The 14,174-nt window shown below is 39.4% G+C and overlaps 1 protein-coding gene across 1 annotated transcript in view; it reads left to right on the plus strand.

Moving 5' to 3' along the window:
• The window catches only part of LOC306895842 (kelch-like protein 29), a gene marked incomplete at its 5' end in the record, with an annotated part of 35,733 nt that overhangs the window by 15,825 nt on the left and 5,734 nt on the right, over positions 1-14,174 (plus strand). Inside the window, 5 exons of the mRNA XM_079459382.1 lie at positions 437-696; positions 5,990-6,188; positions 9,929-10,111; positions 10,791-10,971; positions 13,744-13,937. Coding sequence (XP_079315508.1) covers positions 437-696; positions 5,990-6,188; positions 9,929-10,111; positions 10,791-10,971; positions 13,744-13,937 — 1,017 coding nt within the window. The remainder of the gene's footprint in view (positions 1-436; positions 697-5,989; positions 6,189-9,928; positions 10,112-10,790; positions 10,972-13,743; positions 13,938-14,174) is intronic.

Below are 14,174 nucleotides of genomic sequence, written 5' to 3' on the forward strand. Positions count from 1 at the left end.
TTGTAAGCAGGAGTGAAGCACAACAGAAGATATTTTGAGAAATGGGTGGTTTTGTGTTCATGTTGAAGCCAATGGGGTTCCGTGTTATATATTATTTAGTGTTTTTTTTAATTACACATAAATGCAACAGTGTTAACAATAATGATGGACTTGTTTTCACGATCCAGGAAATACAATTCTGTATTTTTGTGATTTCAGGATACGTGAAATGAATTGCAAACACAGTTTCAGGGTTTATGCTGTTGGCGCAGGGAAGAGGGAGGTTTTTGTGAGTCTTTGTGTGTCTTGACTAAGTGACGTCTGTAGAGATTCTGGTGCTTTGTGTTTAAGGGATGTGTGAGCTCAGCCTTTCCGCCGGCTCTTGAGATATCATTCAGCTTTTCCTCAGCAACACTTGGATAAATGTAATCTTATTGTTGGCTTTTTGTGTTTGTAGAGAAACAGTTAACAGCCGCTAACTGTCTCGGGGTTCTGGCGATGGCGGAGGCGATGCAGTGCACAGAACTTCACAACATGGCCAAAGCTTTTGCTCTTCAGAACTTCCCCGAGGTGGCCGCTCAAGACGAGATCCTCAACATGTCTATGGAAGATCTGATAAGCTACATGTCCAATGACGGTCTGAACACTAAAGCCGAAGAGCTGGTGTATGAGACCCTCATCAAATGGATTAAAAAAGACCCCGACAACAGAGTCCAGGTGAGAAACCACAAACACATCATTCATTGTGTTCATATGTTCATATTTCCAGTTAAATGAGCAGATTCAGAAGTGTTTGACTAAACTTAAAGCTGAACTATTTGAGTATATCTTCCAGCCATAAAGAAACCATTGAAATATAAACCTGACCGCTTTACACCATCCTGAATGTTTACCCATGACTGAAACCTAATTTTTCATGAACACTACATCAACTCTTTGAGGTCTGTCCTGAGAATCACTCTTCACTTCTTCACTCATGTCTGTGTGTCCGGGAAAGAATCCTGTAATGCAGAAGATCATTACGAGTCATTTTAAAAGAGAATATCAGAGGAATGCAAAGTTGTTCATATGACATAAGCACAGTGCTCAAGAAATTCAGCAGTAGATGATGATGATGATGATGACGACACATGGTGGTGCCATCCCACGCATGTGTAGGCCTACCGTACCTGGCGAACAGGCGGGGCGAATAACGTTCGGCGGGCGGCACGTTTGCTGCGGTCGCACGTCAATCTCGTCATCAACTGAAAATATCTGTCAGATTGAGCCACAAAATAACGAACTTTTCCCGCGAGTAACAAAAAGCGTTTAAGGCGATTGTTCACGTTTGAGGTGAACCCGCATAAGTGGCTTAACCAAACACTTAACCTATAAAACATAAACATTTTATTACAATTAAAATTATTAAAGTGAGTTATAAAAAGCTTTACTTTTCTTCACACAACTTATACAGCTCCTTAGCTCTTGTACTGCGACTCTTCAGCGCCTGAGCTTGGACTGATCACGAAACAGCACCTCCTTGATGGCGTAATGCCGCAATTGAAGTTACAAATGACAGTCTGTTGACAGAATACACGCAGTGTTTTTTGGGAAGACACCCCCCATATTTTTGGCGAGAGACTGAGGTGGCACGAAATGTGACGGAGGCGTCCGCCTCCACTTTCTCTCGGCAGGGAAAACCCTGACATCAGTTTGCATTATTGAATTGTTCACTTTAAATCTGACTTTAGATGAGATTTGTCAGATGGCATGAAAAAGAGATCGATGGTGTCCTGATGTTTATTGTCTGTCCATCGTGGAAATCAATGTGAATTCAGCAGAAATGAACTTCTCTCTCCTCTGAGCTTTAGCCAATGAAATCACAAATGTAGAAGCCATTCTCTGTTGTATTCACTCTTTGTATCTCTGCCCATCTCTCGCTTCTTTTATTCTGAGTGTTATCAAAGTGTTTCTCTGCCGGTTAACAGACCGCTACTGTATATAAATCAAGCGTTTCACGGTTTACTCTCGGGCTTGGTTTGACAGCTCTAAATCTGGAAATGTTTGTGTGTCTGAATGTGTTATAATGTAAGTGAAGAGAGATTTATTCTCTAACGTCTCGAGCATCTGAAAAGAGCCTCCGGCTGTTAGAGAACATACAGTAGCTGAAAATAATTGTGTTTCCGTCTGTTTCTCAGAGCTCTTCGCTGTCATGTCATTCAGTATTTAACTACAGATTCAGTAATCCAGCGGTCTCACCTCATGATGTCATTAGAAACACCTTTAAGGCAATATTTCATGTATTTATAATGAACTCTTGAGGGGGATTTGTTATTTTTCTCTCTCTCGATCTCTGGTTTACAGTTGCTGAGTGTTGCGACGGGAGGTCATTTTTTACAGCTAGTCGGAGACGTTTGCTTTATCTCCACACACAGGCGTCATCACAGACGTGCTGCTGTCAGCCTCCACCTGCCTCCAGAGAGAGAGAGAGAGAAGTGTTTCTGGACATGTTTAATCTGTCTTCGTCTCAGTCCTGTACTTCTCCCCATCCATCAAAGCTCGCTCGCAGCGGCCTGCTGTCCCGTCGCAAGAATAAACCCTCCGTGTGCGTATCCTCATCTAATGTATTTTTAATGCCTGCTTGAGTTTGTGTTCGTGTGTGGTTGTCTCTCTCTCTCCTGAACGCTTTTCACTTTTTCATTTCGTTACCAAACCGTCGCCCTTCGGCACAGAAACAGCGCACATACCCGGAAACTTTTCTGGATTTCACTTTCTATTAGCATCTGTTCCTGGATTCTCTCTGAGAGCGACTGCACTTCTTGATTTATGACTCTGACAGATGCATTTTATATTTACAAGCAGCAGAATAAACATCACAAATTTCATTCTGGCATGTAGCATCTTGCCCTGGGGACTGTTGTTTATTCTATGACTTGATAATGTGAAGAAGGCGTCGAGCGTGAAATGAAATATTAGAGAGATTAGCGGGATGTCGGTATTCTGCTGGGCTTTGTGCAGCTTCTTGTTGCTTTTTGTTCTGTTCTTCATCACTTTTTTATTCGTCTTCCAGTAATTCAGTCCTGCGTAGCCCAACGTTTGATCATCTGCATATGTTTTCGCAGAATTCACACCGGTCTGCTTTTACCAGTTCAACCTTTATTTATGAGACTTTAGTTGTTAAATGTTTGACAGCACATCAGCATCACTGTACCTGGTTGCCATGACAACTCTTGCTGATGCTCTGTGTTTCAGTGGATGATTTGACAAACACATATGTGTTTTGCTCAATTAATTCTGGTGATGTGCTGAAGATGTTTGATACTTGTGACAGATATTTTGATGTGGTAGAAAGTAGATTTTGTAGAATAGTCATTATAGATTGTGACAATGAAAATGTTTCTTCCTTTGACCTGCAAATATTTATCAGGCGTCTTCAGTGAAAACTGTCTCACAGATGTGAGGAGTTTAAACTTTAAACAGATGAATTAAGGAGTTGACTGATGTCTGCTTCCGCCGAGATCCTTGAGTCATCACATGGACACATATCTATACCATGATGCCGCGGGAGCTCAAATTTCAAAAGTAAATCAAATAAAGTAAGTGCCAATAAATGAATTTCTTGTGACAAAATTATGTTTTTATCAACACTCATGTATAGAGAATGTGAAGCTGACTTCACGCCCTATGTTGCATGTTGCAGTGGTGCCGCCATCTTGGGAGGATCATACTCCACTGCTATTATTGTTTTGATATGTACCATTACTTGTTTTGTTTGATATATGTAGAAATCGAGAGTGAAAGTTATTGGTTAGTGAGTTTTAGTTATTGGTTAGTCTGTTGTTGTTGTTTGTCTAGTGTTGTTAAATCCTTGTTAGTTTAGTTAAGTCCTCCTCCTCCAGTTCTTGTATGTTCTTTTACCCCATTGTGGGCTTTTGTTTTGTTCCTGGTTTTTATACATTAAATCCCTTGTTAACCCCTTCATCCCTGTGTCTGCCTGCATTTGGTTCTCCCCTGAGATCTCTCCCCGAGATCGTGACAAACAGGTTTGCATTAATATCATGACCCACACATCAGCAGCAGTTCACCTGAAAGAATGAGAGAGAGAATGAGATGTTCAGTATGTGAATGTGCTCGTGGTGATATTACTGTAGACGTCCTCGAGCGAGCTGTATTTGGATTCTCACATCATTCAGTTGAATCTCGTCTGTGATCCACAGGGATTTCTCTTACATCCCCGCAAACACCTTTTCACATCCCGCTTCTCATTTATTTCATTGGTTGTCATACAGTGTCATACAGAGAGTCAAATGTCACCAGTATCTGCAGTAACATCTTCAGTCCACCAGAAGACTCGAGCGCTTGTGCTGGAATACAAAGGAATGAATGAATCATCCTCATCATACATGTGACTGTGTGTATCTGCTCCGAATCGAACAGAGATCATTCTCAGAAACGTTCTCACCATTTTATCAACATATGTCATTACTAAATGTGTTTTGTTGTTATTGTCTTATAAAAGCATAATTTTAACATGATCAGTGATGCATTTAATAATACTCAGAAAAAAAACATTTTCAATAAGAATGTTGGTAAGGGGCGATTCACATTACGCGTCCAAAATGCTTTCTCTTGTCAAATGACCTGCGATGCGCGCACGGCACTGTAAAAAGTTGAAATATTTCCATCTCGATGCGGCGCATAGAAAATTGTTCTCCCGATTTGCCTGCAGCGTGTCTACATTAAAATAACGAACTGCCGCACGCAATTGCCACAAAATGTGAATCGCCCCTTAGTGTTTCTTAGTCGTGGGTTTGTAGATGAGACTTTCTTTTAAACTTTTCTTAATCTAGTTGTATTCTCTGAAGAAGTTAGAAGTGGTGTTTCACAGCACAGGTGTGTGTTGCTATGCGCTTGTTGAGATGTTGTGCGCGCGTGTGTGTGTGTGTTCTCTTGATAGCTAAGAAAACGTCACAAGAGTTATCCGAGAGTTCGTCAGAATAGTGTCTACAGTAGAAGAGTGTTTGTTGTGTGTTTATAATTGTGGTGATGTGGATAATGACCTCCCCGGGATGCTGCGGCACCAGGAGCGTGTCCATGTTGGGATAGATCGCCATGGCAACCGCGCACTGTTGACTCTGTAGGAGTCGGGACACGTGGAGCGAATCACTCGTGTGTCGAGCTGTTCATGTGCTCTGTCGTCAAACAAATACAGTCATAAAAACTGCTGCTCAGACCACGTGTCAAAGAAATACAGAATAGTCAACTGTATTTAGCTCTTATTTTCAATTAACTCTTTTTTTCATGTTGTTCCTGGTTTTAAAGTCCCAGTGAAGCGGAAGTTGTGATCATTTATATATTTCTAATGAGAAGAATAGTGGGCGTGGCTTTCGTCTTTTTCTACGATTTAATTAGATGTGTAAAACAGCCGTTGCATTTTTAATTGGAACTGGCAGCAGACTGACAGTTGAAGGGGAGGAGTTAATGGATGCTCCGCCCAAGCCGTCTCACATAAGATATACAGTCATTATTGACAGTACAGTCAGTATTTTATGTAAGAAGCTCTTTTATTTGAGAACTGCGTGTGAAATGTGTGATATAGATCGGCTTGTTTTCTGTAAGGTAAATTTCATCTGTAAATGATAAACTCTTAAAGTTTCATTTCATGTGTCTAATTCTCTTTTGATTTGCGAGGTTTTTGATGTGATGCGTTTCATAGATTTCTGAGACAGAATCAGTTTATTCCATATCATGTCCATCACCTGTGTTTGTGTCAGAAAACTGCTTTTTCTACAACATACAGAATGACTGTAAATCTTAAATACCTTATTCTTTATGCAAAGTGTTTGTTTTTTATTATGTTGGGATGTATGAACAGTTTCAGACATGTCAGATGTTGTTTTATAACAATCCTCTCGACAACAACAATTCACTGTTTCTGTGTCTTGTGTGTTATTCTGAAATGAGTTTTTCAAGGTGTCCATGAAGTATGTTGGTTTGCAATGATGTTTATTTCTCTCTCTCTCTCTCTCAGCACGTGTCTGAGCTGTTGGCTGTGGTTCGTCTTCCGTTTATTCACCCGAGTTATCTGTTGAATGTTGTGGATAATGAAGAGTTGATCAAATCATCAGAAGCGTGCAGAGATCTGGTCAATGAAGCCAAACGTTATCACATGTTGCCTCACGCCCGTCAGGACATGCAGACGCCCAGAACTCGCCCTCGACTCTCGGCGGGTACGTCACCTTTCATATGACACAAACATCTGCAACATGGGACAGAAACATGAAACATGTTGACTTTGTGTTCTGTCATCAATCTCCTCTCTATACAGTAGCTGATGTTTCACATCATCATTCATTTGAATCAGTGTGTGTGTGTGTGTGTGTGTGTGTGTGTGTGTGTGTGTGTGTGCGTGTGTGCGTGCGTGCGTGCGTGCGTGCGTGCGTGCGTGCGTGCGTGCGTGCGTGCGTGTGTCTGTGTGTGTCCAGGCTCTCAGGCTGGAGGTCTCTCGTAGCTACGCGTGAACACCACATGTAAAATGAAACAACCACACCCGTTGTAATTGCCATTGTTTGTAATGTGTACGAGAATGTAAATATATATACATTGTGTTAGTTTGAGGGTCAGTGATGCATGATTTCTGTTTTATGTGTGTGTTTTTTGGACGGGTGTTTGCGTAAATGTAAATCCATCAGTGTTTATAAGTATTATGTGTAGAGGTGAGACGGGTACATGTCGATCTCCTGCTGTCTCTCTCTCTCTCTTTAATGTCACAGTCAGTACAGAAGAAGTGAAGACAGCAGGGTTTCATCATGATCTCGACACACACAACATTGAACACTCGTGTAGACTGAACTCACACTGAGATGAACAAACTGATGCTGATTCTTGTCATTTAATCACTTATTTCAACTTTAGTCATTAAAATCAATCATCACATTTTTACTAAACATTCAATCCATTCAAGATTATAAGAAAAACATAAAGAACGTTAAATAAACTCGTATGAATAACATGAACTCTGTATTTGATGATAGTTTTTGCAGTGAAGTCTCGGTAAAGTCACTTCATTCTCTGTCTTTCTTCATTTTATTACATCTTTATATGGAATAGAAATCTTCTATTAGATGAAATCCTTGTGTATTTGTGCACGTTGGTCTAGAGCAGGGGTGTCAAACTCATTTTAGGGTAAGGGCCGGATGGAGAGAAAAGTGACAATGTGCGGGCCGAATCACCTTTTTTAAACCATATTGCACCAAATTACAAATGAATTAGCAAAAAAACTAGAAAGACATACTGTTCTGTAAAAGGTGCATTTAATAAATCCTCAGAACGGTTCAATAACACTCTTATTCCTCTTTGAAAAAACTATTTTGTTTAGGTAAAGGCAATCAAAACCCTTTCCTTTGAATATGAATATTTTTTGTCAGATACTTTTTAAACTAGTAATGACAAAAATGCTACAGAATCTATTTGTGTACAGACGGTCACATTAAATATGAACCATACAAGCTATACAATATAATTCACTGATAGGAAAAACTGCCTTAACATATTTAACAATTAGTACAGTAGTACAACTTCACTTTGGATATGAACATGAAATATATACTAGAAATTCCCTTTAACAACAAAAGATCTAGATCGCATCTGCATTATGATTTTAATTCCTGACATCTCTTTTCTTCAACCACATCAATCTCATGATGTCATTTATCTGTCTGTTTGTGAGTCGAGAGCGCAGGTTGGACTTGTTAATGTTCATTACCGATTCTTGATGAATTCTCCCTCTGAAAACGACTTTGATCCCGTTGCGATTTCGTTGGCAATCAAATAGCGTTACAGCTTCATCAGTCCCTGTTCTTTTTGTGAACATTGACTGCTTTTTTCCGAGGCTAAAGTTAAATTATTGACTTTTCGAAGTTGTCCAGTGTATTTATCATATTTCTCTGCGTGTGTGCCGTTTAATATTCTACTCGTTTTGCGACTCTTTATTTGGACATTTTAAAATCACTAGTCCTTGCCGCACAACTTAGCCGACTTTGTTTTCGAAATGTAGGCGGCGCTTTAGAATGCGCATGCTTGTTAGGGGTTCCGGCAGAAGCCCAATTAAATGATCAATGATTAAAAAAAAATTTTAATAAAACAAAACATAATATGGCAGCGAAAACCTGATTGTATTAATAAACTTTAAATTAATTAAAATAATAATAAACTTTTATTTCATATTTGTATTATTTTTCAAATCTTCCCTCGGGCCGTATTGGACGCCTTATCGGGCCGGATACGGCCCGCGGGCCGTATGTTTGACACCCCTGGTCTAGAGTCTCATATTTCTTTACCTTTTCTCTTATTTTTTCTCCCAGAAGTGAACATTGACATTTCATTTTGTGTCTTGACAAAAGCTCGACCCGTCCTGCCCCCCACGAGTCAACGCTTTCTTTAAGGAGAATGTATGTGGTGAATTGTAATGCGGATGATAAGATCAGGTTTGCTTCTGTCAGCTCGCACAGAGGATCTCATTCTTTCTCCTTGTGAATCTGGACTCTGTTATTCTTTAAATAGATGAAATCTACTTTCAAATTAGTACCCCTCGAATTCTCTACTTTCTCCATTTAAATTGGACATATCTTCACAATGCACATGCTGTAAATCTAATCTTGAAACTATTTCACATTTATTGTTCGAATAGAAATATCGTGGCTTATTTTTTCTGTTTACAAGAAGCTTTTCATTTTTGATGTAGTTCATGTATAGTTTTTGATCTGGGAGACGGGGTCTTCGTGGTGTTTTTCATCTACATGAATGTAAAGTTACTGATTGTACGCCAAATATTATCATTTTATTTAAGTTGATTTAAAAAAATCTTGTTTGCTCAATAGGAAAGCTAAAAACTCTGCACTACTAAAGATAATTGCCTGTTGATACTTGATTGTGACACTTTTATTTTTATTTACTTATTATAATTTTTTATAATCATTTTTATACATATACCTATTGCGATTGATGTCTTAGTTTAATATTATTTGGTTTGATAAATTATTTCGGTAACACTTTATAATAAGGTGCTATTTGTTAACAATGAGTTAATGCATTTGCTAACATGACCTAACAATGAACAATACTTCTACAGCATTAATCAACTATAATTCATGTTAATCTCATAATTAACTAATACATTATTAAAATCAAATGTTGTCACTGTTAACATTAGTGAATGCACCATGAACTAACATCAATAACTGTATTGACATAAACTAACATTAACAAGGATTAATAAATGCAGAAAAACTCAATTGTTGATTGTTAGCTAATGCATTTGCTAATGTCGACTAATAGCACCTTATTGTAAACTGTCACCATTATTTGTAATGTATGCGTATCCCCTGTATATCTTTATGTTCAAGAAATACAAAAGTTTAAAAAAAGACGCGATAAATATAATCTTTAAATAGAAATACAGCACATGTTGGATAGTTTTGTTGGCAGATTTTATTCATAGTGTTGTGAATGTTTTCTGGCACGCGCTCACTTTCTCTGGATGTGTTTGCTTCATTTTTAGAACGGGACATTTGTTATCTCCTCTCAATTCTTTTTATCCCTTTTTCATATGAAATGTTATCCTACCGAGATATTTCCTTCTCTTAACATTATTGTTTTTATAGTGTGATTCTATGACAAAATGAAAGAGATCACAAACGCGTGCGTGTTATAGAGAGGAAAACATTCTCATAATACACATATTATATATTCATATTCACAATTAATCAGACACCACTACATGTGTTTTGATTGAAATAGGAAAGACTCTTGTGTTTACAGCATCAACCAAATACCATGGTAAAAGTAGAACAGTAGTGGTTAATGCTTTAACTATAGTAACCATATGGTTTTAAGTTTTATTTGTAGTTAAAGCGTTTGTAACGTCAGTAAATGTTTATCTCTCTCTCTCTCTGTCTGTCTGTGTGAGCAGGTGTTGCGGAGGTGATCGTGCTGGTGGGAGGTCGGCAGGGGGTCGGTATGAACCAGCGTTCGCTGACAGCCGTCACATGCTTTAACCCTCAGAACAACAAGTGGTACCCGCTGGCCAGTTTGCCTTTCTACAACCGCGAGTTCTTCTCCGTCATTTCAGCGGGGGATAATATTTACCTGTCAGGTGATCAAACTCGCAGCGGGTCACTTTTAGATTAAGCAGCTCGCGCTCAGAGACATGTGACACTCCTTCAGCTGTGTTACAGAACATAATCCATCGTGATGAAACGAATATCCCAGCAGAGCAAAGAGACGCGAGCTGTGATTCGTTCACGACTTCCCGTAATACGTGATCAAGTCACACGTCTAACCATGTGCTTAGATGGAGATAATTGTTCAAAATGGTCCGTTCGTGTGCTTATCCTGGAAGTATCAACCTCTAAACACGTGACTTTCCAACATGATCACGTATTACGGGAAGTCGTCTACGCGCAACACGGTTGGGTGCAATCTGTGGTTAAGAAGTAGAATTTATCGTAGAAAATGATTTAGCTAGAAAACACTAATTCATCAGCTAGTGTTATTTACAGTGATAAACACACATGAAGTGTAGTGTGCTGTATAGTTGTCAGGATGTGTACGTCTATCATGGTTCAAAATACACAAATATAAACACTTGTCCTGCCAAAGCTTCTTATAGTGCACATGGTGAATGTAGTCGGCATGTGCCCTTCAAAGTGGATTCCAATGGAACTTGCAATGAAAACAAACATGTGTAAACTATGAATTTATAATCATGAGGTTTGCGTTGTTGTGTCTCATTGGTGTCATGATTGTGTAAATGGTTTGTGCACCCGCTGTAGGAGGCACAGAATCTGGAGTGACGCTGGCAGACGTCTGGTGTTACACGTCTCTGCTGGATAACTGGAATCTGGTCTCACGGATGACGGTGCCGCGGTGTCGACACAACAGCGTGGTGTATGACGGCAAACTTTACACCATCGGAGGTCTCGGAGTGTCTGGAAACCTGGATAATGTGGAAAGGTACCAGCCGACAATCTGATGTTTAATGTTTTGTTTGTTTCCGTGCTGCCACTGGTGTGATGATTGGATCTCTGATGTATTTGAATGTCACATGACCGTGATGCATTCACACCGTGTCTACACCGGACGTGGCATTTTTTATTATAATGGGTTCTAATGCGTTCTCTTGTCGCATCGCACCGCATCCGGCTTACACACGGTGTCCATCAGGACTACAGGAATAATCCATCACCACGCAGATGTTCACTTTTACATGTGAAACTATAACACACGATGAACATTTATAAACACACGCTGAAGTGTATCACAGATTTTTGTCCTGATTTGCATAATAATTACATTAAATCTTGTTTGGTTTCTTTTCACATAACTTCACAATAATAAATAATGACGATATTTTAGTTTACCATTTTTTTTGTATAGAATTGATTCGTTTCTTAGGGTAAACTATGATCAACCTACAGATGTAAAATCATTAGACACAAACACAGATTATACACAAAAGTTCATCAGATTTGGTGTGTTATGTCACAGCACAAAACCTACCTATATTTATATTTTATTTAATTCAAGTTAATACAAATTTTTTATTATTATTTTACTGTATAATAATTGTATTAAATCAACGATTCATTGAATTTTGTTGTATGTTCATTTGTTGAACGGGTCCTGTAGTTGAGTCACGTTTATAGAAACCGTAGAGGTTGATCTTGGTATCACAGTTTAAAGTCATAATATTGGAGAGACAAGTTTAGCCAAGTAACGCTTCATCTCGGTTTCTTTATTGTTATCAGAATAATCTACAGGCGCTCTATTGTTTGTGAAGGTGTAGCGGAAGTTCAGTCTGGGTCACAAAAGTGTGCATACGCAGTAACGGTTGTTTATGTTGTTAAGATGAAACCGTCTTGTGCGTGTGTGTGTGTGTGTGTGTGTGTGTGTGTGTGTGTGTGTGTTTATCAGTGATGTAATGAAGTCTGTAACGTTGTAACAAACATGTGATATTGTAAAAGTCATGTAACATTAGCTGAACATCATGTGCATGACAGCTTTGGTATGAATGTCAGATGAGATGACAGTCTCGCTGTAGTTTGCCAGCTCATCACATGTTTTACGTGTAGTCTGACCCCATGGCTGATTTCTTCAGCTGTTTGCATGATCTTTGAGCGTTGATAATGTGAGGCGGTCGCTCATGACATCTGATCCAGGAAAATATTCACAGCCGCTTTTAAAACATCAGCTGTTTGTGCTCTAGGAATAACATGTTTATATACAGAACAGTATCTTACAGTAGTGAGTACACCCCTCACATTTTTGTAAATATTTGATTATATCTTTTCATGTGACAACACTGAAGAAATGACACTTTGCTACAATGTAAAGTAGTGAGTGAAGTAAATCTACTATCAGTCTGTCAGTGCTCAGACCGTACGCCGCATCAAATTGGTGTGCATGGCTGTCGTCCCAGAAGGAAGCCTCTTCTAAAGATGATGGACGAGAAAAGTCTGGGGCTGCCGGGAAGCTACAGTTCATTAAGGGAACCATGAATGCCAACATGTACTTTGACATACCCTTCGGAGACTGGGCCTCAGGGCACACCTCCAAGACGACCACTGCCTTGCAAAAGATGCTAAGGGTAAAGGTGAAGGACCTAAGTCTTATTCTCAGGTGGAGGAGAGCAAGGTCTCTAACATCCACCAGCTCTATGAAAGTGGAGTCCAGTGGCAACCTGTGAATCTCTGGTGAACTCCGTGCCCCAAATAATGGTGGTCACACAAAATATTGACTTTAATTTTCACTTAGGGATGTACTGACTTTTGTTGCCGGCGGTTTAGACATTAATGGCTGTGTGTTATTTTGAGGGGACAGACAATGTACAGTGTTATACAAGCTGCACACTGCAAAGTGTCATTTCTTCAGTGTAAATGTGAGGGGTGTACTCACTTCTGTGAGATAATGTACATGAAATACACGAATGTGACACGCATACTGTATAGAGCTCTGAATATAACAGTCTGATTAAATCCTACAGACAGTTATTGACTGACAGATCATTTACTGATCCATCTATTGATTTACAGTGATATCATGTGTTCGGTGTATATAATACACCTCTCTTGTGTCACGTCTACAGATGAAAGACATACATGTTTACATGTAAAGATACATTATCTTGGAATCATGTGAATTTTAATGTATTACATTTTTTTGTTTCTGAAGGTGAACACTTATTCAAAATAAGCGAGAGAGAGAGAGAAAGAGAGAGATTTCTGAAAATGTTCTGTTTGTATGTTTTATGGTGTAGGGAGATAGAAAATCATTTTTGCCTCCGGCCTTCTGGATATTTTACAATAAAACAACAAAACCTCAAACACCTCATTAGAGTTGAAATGAAAGCCACACATTCCTCATCATGTTTCCTCAAGTCATGGTCACATCTCGTGTATCATATGTGCGTGTGTGTGGTGAGAATTTTAGTTTCAGTGTTAATGACTCAGAATAATCTCAATCAGGTCCCATTCCTTCTTTAATTTACACTCACAAACTCTCCTGAGATTTTCCACACAACACACCATCTGAAATCTTGAATAAAGTTTCATCCAGAGTTCAATTCAATTTGAGAGATCTGCAGTGAAAAGTAAACACATTTACTCTACTGTACTTTCTGTGTTCCTGCTGCTGACGAAATCGTATTTCACTTGTTTTATACTTTTCTCTTTAAGATATGTAAAGAAAATGATGGTCTGATACTTGTGCTGCGTTGTGTCTCCTCAGGTATGACACCATCACTAACCTGTGGGAGACGGTGTCTCCTCTGCCCAGAGCGGTTCATTCAGCCGCAGCTACAGTGTGTGGAGGACAGATTTATGTGTTTGGAGGAGTGAATGAAACCAGTCGGTCTGCTGGAGTCCTGCAGTCATATCTGCCACAAAACAACACCTGGACCTTCATTGAGTCACCCATGATCGGTACTAAAATGTTCAACAGTCCTGTGCCTGAGTGTGTCTGCGTCTGTGCGTCTGTCTGTCTGCATGCGTGTGTCTGCGTGCGTGCGAGGGTACATTTGTCTACGTGTATGACTCTGTGTGCATGTGTCTGTGTGTATGTGTGTCTGCGCATGCGAGTGTCTGTGTGCATGCATCTGCATGCTTGTGTCTGCCTGCATGCATCTCTGTGTGTGTGTGTGTGTGTGTGTGTGATCTCTG

This window comes from Barbatula barbatula (assembly GCF_947034865.1).
Source record: "Barbatula barbatula genome assembly, chromosome: 6".
Taxonomy (NCBI): Eukaryota; Metazoa; Chordata; class Actinopteri; order Cypriniformes; family Nemacheilidae; genus Barbatula; species Barbatula barbatula.